Consider the following 6,911-nt stretch of genomic DNA (forward strand, 5'->3'; position numbering starts at 1 on the left):
TCATCCCATCTCATCACATCTCATCACATCTCATCACATCACATCTCATCACATCTCATCACATCTCATCTCATCTCATCACATCACATCTCATCTCATCTCATCTCATCACATCTCATCTCATCTCATCTCATCACATCTCATCACATCACATCTCATCACATCACATCTCATCTCATCTCATCACATCACATCTCATCTCATCTCATCACATCACATCTCATCACATCTCATCTCATCACATCTCATCACATCTCATCACATCTCATCTCATCACATCTCATCACATCTCATCACATCACATCTCAATACATCTCATCTCATCACATCTCATCACATCTCATCACATCACATCTCATCACATCACACCACATATCAATACATGCTGACACCTTTATCAAGAGTGTCTTACAATAATTGCTTCCAACCATAATGAAATACATTTAGGAATGTATAAACTTAGTACATTAGCTCTCAATAAACCAACACATTTAAAGTGTAGATAAGGACTTGCATGTATTGCCCCACACACAGACACTTCACCTATTATGTTATATTTTAATATTAACAACATGATTTCTTTTCCAGATATGCCACCCATGATAGAAGTGAAGGGGGAACCAGGCCCCCAAGGGAAACCTGGACCAAGAGGTCCTCCTGGGCCGTCAGGACATCCAGGAAAACCTGGACTGGGCAAACCAGGTCTTAATGGCCAGCCAGGCCTTCAGGGGCCTCCTGGTTTTCCAGGAATCGGTAAGCCTGGACTTCCAGGTCTCCCGGGAAAGCTTGGGCCAAAGGGGATGTCAGGGCTTACTGGTGAGGTTGGCCCTCGAGGTGAACCAGGTCCAAGAGGTTTATCAGGGCAGCCTGGCTTCCCCGGCCCAGCTGGCTTGTCTCTGAATGGGAAACCCGGACTTCCAGGCATCAGAGGCCCCTCTGGGGCTCAAGGGGAACCAGGATTAAAGGGTCTTTCAGGCCAGCCAGGAGAGCGTGGGTCTAAGGGTGAGAATGGACAAGGGAAGCCAGGGCCTTCTGGTATAAGGGGTCCTCCTGGGCTTAAAGGCAGTCCAGGACCACCTGGTCTTCCAGGTATTGGCAAGCCAGGACTGAAAGGTTTGCCTGGACTACCTGGTCTTAAAGGTGATCTAGGAAACCCGGGGGAAGGAGGAGAACCAGGAGAGCCCGGGGCTCCAGGTCTACAAGGTCTGCCAGGGCCAGTTGGGTTAGGAAAGACTGGGCTAGATGGACTGCCTGGAGGTCCAGGTCAAGTAGGTCCAAAAGGGGAGGCAGGGCAAAGGGGTTCTCCTGGATTTCCTGGGACCCCTGGCTATGGAAAACCTGGTCTAAGTGGGCCAAAAGGAGAGAAGGGCCATGGTGGATTGCCTGGTCTCCCAGGGGACAAAGGAGAGCCAGGAATGGTGGGCTCACTTGGGGAACCAGGCTTTGATGGACAAACAGGACCACCAGGACTTCAAGGCCCAATGGGACTCCCTGGAAAACATGGAATGCCGGGACAGAAGGGAGAACTAGGGCCCCAGGGCCCTCCTGGACTGCCTGGCTTCAGAGGTGACCAAGGCCCGAGTGGGTCCTTTGGAAAACCTGGCATCCCCGGAGAAAAAGGCCTCCCTGGGTCTATTGGTGCTATTGGAAAACCTGGACCCAAGGGTGAGTCAGGGCATATTGGCCTACCTGGAAATCCAGGGCTGCTAGGTGCTCCAGGGGTTAAAGGTGAGACAGGGTTTATAGGGACTCCTGGCTCCAGGGGTCAGTCAGGTATTCCTGGTCTACAGGGGCCCATGGGCCCCATGGGGCCCCAGGGGGTTCCTGGACTTAAGGGCGACTCCGGAATGCCAGGGCTTCCAGGCCTTGGTAAGTTTGGAGAGAAGGGACCAATAGGTCCCCAGGGTCCTCCAGGGAAACCAGGCCCTGCTGGGCTTAATGGTAACCACGGCACTCCTGGTCTTCCAGGGCCCCCCGGTCCTCCAGGAAATGGTCAAACAGTTGTTGCCGGTCCAACAGATTCACAGTTGGAAGGGGATGAGGTACCAGGGGACAGGAAAGTGCCTGCGTACAATCAAGTCCCCCTCTCGGCCTCCGTGGCTCCAGCCTTCACAGCCATCCTCTCCACACCGTTCCCGCCCTCTGCCATGCCAATCAAGTTCGACAGGACTCTGTACAACGGGCAAAATGCCTACAGCACTGCTACAGGCATGTTCACCGCTCCTTTATCTGGTGTCTACTACTTTGCGTACCACATGCATGTGAAGGGAACTAGTCTGTGGGTGGCACTGTACAAGAACAATGTACCTGCCACTTACACCTATGATGAATACAAGAAGGGCTACATGGACCAGGCGTCCGGTAGTGCGGTCCTTGAGCTGAAGGAGGGTGACCAGGTATGGATCCAGATGCCCTCGGATCAGGCAAATGGCCTCTATTCCACCGAGTACATCCATTCCTCCTTCTCAGGATTCCTGCTCTGTCCCACATAACCCTGTCTTTTCATTCAAACATGTTCCTGTAATGACACCTCAGAGGAGCCCTTAACCTAAAATACCTGCAGCCATAACAGAAACACAAAACCCATAGGATTTTATATATTATTGCCATCATCTTTATCCGTCTTACCGTCAGCAACATCAGCGAAAGAAAAAACAAACTTTGTGAATGAAACATGGAAAGATTTAAAAGGCAGGGGAAGGAATTCCATACTCTGTTCTTTATTTCAATGTCCTTCTAACGTGTGTTTTGGGTTGTATTTTATGTTGGTGTTTTTTAGCTTATATTATTTTAATTATTATATTTTCATAATTTTATTGTTATTATTTGGTCCTTGTCACCATTGTTGTTGTTGTTTATCAGATTCCGACTATTAAGTGCCTTACTTTGTAATGTGCTAGTAACAGACCTTCCCATGTGACTGCACATCCTGCCCAAATGCTCTGACATCACCAGACCGTGGGGGGTGATTAGATCCTCCGGCTGCAGTCATGTCCCCCTTGTGTTTGTATTTAAACCGTGAATGGCAATACTGACATAAAGAGCAATGATACAACATAGCAAATATAGACAAACAATAGCAAAACAAGGCATTTTGTGCTGTTAAACCATTACTTTTCACATTTCTTTTGTCTGGCCTTTTTGGTACCCTGAACGATTGCTACGTTAAAATGATTAATGGGATTAAATCTTTGTTTTAAGAGCGAGATATATATATATTTGACAATCAGTTGGCATATGTAGGGTGCTTATTTCTCTGCTTCTTTCTGAATTCAGTAGGCGACCATTTGAAAGGACCTTTATGTTTCTTATAATTTATTCAACTGTCCAGAAATGCCATTGAAGAAATACTATCCGACCTCACAGTATTATAATTATTAAATTTAAACTGCCCTTTTAAAGAGGATAATGCAAGTACAATTCCCCTTTTTAATGTTCAGGACAATATGTATTCATACAGATAATGTTTACATGCCATAGAATAGATACAGGAATGAACTGCAAATTGGACACAATTCTAGCTGTATCTATGGTCCGTTTCCCAAATCCCTGAAGTTACTGCTTTCTGATGCTACACTACCTATCAATAAATCAGTATCACATTCAAATGTAAGTGAGAAATCTTTATATGAATGCTATGAAAGCCCCTGATCATAAATATATTGCATATTTGTTATAACTGCTAAGAAAAACAGGGATGCAAATGGAACACCTTTCTTCAATGCCAGTTTCTATGTGACCTGTTGCTGGGCAAACAAGAATAGTTTATATTAATTCCCAAACCATTGTGCCTAAAATAACTGAATTATGGTTTAGCGTAATGTAACATCCGTGGCTACAAGGACAGGATGTTTCAGAACCAAATTAGAATAGAATATACAGCCGGAAATGAGAATGAATCTGCATTTACTCCACGAATAAGTAAAGGGACTGACTGAAGCCCACAGGTTGTGAAATACAGGTTGTTGTGTAACATTTAACAAACCTGTGCCAGATTTCTGGGAGAGGTGGTGGGCCAGAGGTGAGGGTGGTGTATTTACTCATTTCTGCTGGATGAGGCATTAAAGTTACATGCTGTGTGTGTATGTGTGCTTATATGTTGTAGTAGGTATACGCTTCTGTCTGTCACTGTGTCAATATACGTGGGTGGGTGTGTATGTGTGTGTGTGTGTGTAGTTCACATTGTCCCCCTGGCATTCAGGTCAAAAGCACTCCAGTGAAGATAATAACAAACTTGGATGGAGTTAAGAAACCTTACAGTCCTGTTAATGTTACACCAGTAATCTGACTTTAAAATCTTCCGGCCTGTTCTGGGTTTTTAAGAAACCCCAACGCACTCTGTTGTTGCCTTTGCAAAGTATGTAACAAGTTATGAACTTTGTAATCATAAGGAGTAAATGATGGGAGACAAAATCGACATATTGGGATAAGAAGACAACATTTACTTAACATAAATTACTGGTTAACACTGAACACTTTTGACTATTTTGCATATTGGCTCAATGATGGTGTGCAAACGGTTTTATGTTGTACCAAATGATGAAAACACACACATTGTTGTGCAAGATATTATCAATGGTCGCAGATACAGAAGAGAAGAGGTTTGGGCAAAACTGAAAAAAAGGTAGCTTATATTACCGACTCCATGCCTTTTTACTTATGCCGCCCAAACGCTATCATTACACTGAATTTAGGACCACCTTACACCTTGATGGAGGAATGTCAGCGTGCAGGAGGATTGTGCCAAACATTGAGCTTTGCAATCAGAATGAATGTATACTGTTTGACTGAATTTAAAAGTGTCTATTAAATCATCTGCCATGCTCTGTTAATATACATAAACAACTTTCTTTTGGGAAAGCAGTTCTAAGATAAGGCCTAATCAGTATTTCAAATCTATGTAATGCAAACCTGCTCTTGTCCATTTCATTTAATGACATGAAAACACCTTCTAAGTATCATTATCTTTATGGGATAAGTCTACAAGACAGTCCAAGGCTCGTTTTTTCGGACATGGTGATGTGAGTTACATGTGGCTATAACTCTCTGTCCTTATCTTTTCAAACACAATGTCACGGGCTTGCAGAGTTTGCCCCGTGTGCAAATCATATACTAAGTAGGATCCATGTACCATCTTGATCACAAATGGCTTTGAAGTGTTTTTTGTTTTCTTTAAAAAAAAAAAAAAAAGCCTTGCTTCGGTTATTAAGGGATATTTGTTTGTTTTAGTTTCAATAAATACAAACGGCCATTCCCATTTGCACATGAAATTAATGAAGATGTATTTATACATTTATGATAATTTAATAGGGATGCCAAAACCGACCACCGAAGCCTAGAACGTATACATGGTATTTAACAGCATTGACGAGTTAAGAGCATTTACAACATGTAGTTAGCATTCTAGAGTTGTTTGTGAAGGATTATGTGTGGACTTTTATTTTCTATTTGCGTAATGTACAATGTATCATCTTATAGGATTTTTGTCATACAAGGCTATTGCGTGCACTCTATGCAATAGAATTTGGGTATAAAATGCACTCTTTTTGATTGAAAATGTTTGTCTGCTTATACAAAATCTACAGTACTTGATTGTATTGATATCACATCAATAAAAAACCTTCTTGTATATCAGTGTCAGGTCCTCTCTGTTTGTGTACTGTCTCTGCATCTGGACTGTATAACATGTCACTGGAACACACAGGAGTCACCCAGTATCATGAGTGCTACTATTAGTTGTTTTGGTAGTATATTTGGTGTGGACATATTTTGCAAGTAAAATAATGAACACTAGAGGGTGATATATAATTATATTAAAAACAGTATCAGGCCTTAAGATTTGAAAGATCCTTGTCTGATGCCAGTAAGCTCATTGATAAGCTTGTCCTTGTCAGTTCAGACCACACACAGATAAGAAGTGTGTGTTGGTCATTTGCTCTGCATGCACATTCATTTGTTGATAACCAAAAGTCCTCTTAAAATTAGAATAACTTGAAACTGTGTTTTGGTGTTCCCTGTGTTTAGATACCATAAGAGAAGCACTTACAACAAGTAGGGGAAATTGACCTAAGAGGGACTTGGAGCACTGTGTAAAACTGCATCTATAGTGGTATCCATTGAAAATAAATGGTCCAAACATGCATACATTTATTGACATAATTTGACGAAAAACGTCAATAAAAGTAGAATTAGGCTACTTTAGACCAACCTTGATGTAGGTCCAAAGACTCTCCGATGTCCTACCACATGCGTTTCTTAGAAGGCCAGTAGAACAACTTGAGATGTGATTGGATACACACCACACGTTAGTTATATAATTAATGTCACAAAACAACATGTGATGATCGCAGGCGTACTAATGTTCAGCTATTTTCTGGAACTGTCGTCACCGTGCACCCGGATTCTTCTTACGTCGCTCTGACGCCAGAGCCTCCATGCTGCATTCAAGTGACCCCGGTGAACTCGTACATCCAGCCTGAGAACTTGGCGACTTGACTTGCACACACGTGTTCTTGTAAATATAAATAACTGCTGTTGTAAAGTAAAGTAATTGACACACATTGTGATACAACCATAGACTGTATACATACAGGGTTACAACAGTAAAGCAAATAGAGAAGCTTGCATGTCAAACACATGTCATGCACATGTTGGCAGGTAGGCCACTTAAAAATGATTGCAGCTTTTATGCTTCACTTCAGAGCACACAATGACGCAAACCTCTTCTCCAGTACTAGCATGTATGTTTAGTCCTACTCTTTAAACATGAAATACAATCTTAAACACAGCTCTGAAGAAGACAAACAAATGTGTTTATTCGTTGTTGTTGTTGTTTTTAAAGATAAATACATGACTTGTGCACACACATCTGCACCTCGATGTAGGGCCGCGGTTTTAATAATACAAACAAC

The 6,911-nt window shown here is 42.6% G+C and overlaps 1 protein-coding gene across 1 annotated transcript in view; it reads left to right on the forward strand.

Moving 5' to 3' along the window:
• The window catches only part of col8a2 (collagen, type VIII, alpha 2), a 50,553-nt gene extending 44,922 nt beyond the window's left edge, over window positions 1-5,631 (forward strand). Inside the window, exon 3 of the mRNA XM_034124815.1 lies at window positions 589-5,631. Within this exon, the coding sequence (XP_033980706.1) occupies window positions 589-2,492 (1,904 nt within the window). The 3' untranslated portion in view covers window positions 2,493-5,631. The remainder of the gene's footprint in view (window positions 1-588) is intronic.
• The last annotated feature ends 1,280 nt before the right edge of the window (window positions 5,632-6,911 follow it).

Source organism: Trematomus bernacchii, unplaced genomic scaffold, assembly GCF_902827165.1.
Source record: "Trematomus bernacchii unplaced genomic scaffold, fTreBer1.1, whole genome shotgun sequence".
Classification (NCBI taxonomy): domain Eukaryota; kingdom Metazoa; phylum Chordata; class Actinopteri; order Perciformes; family Nototheniidae; genus Trematomus; species Trematomus bernacchii.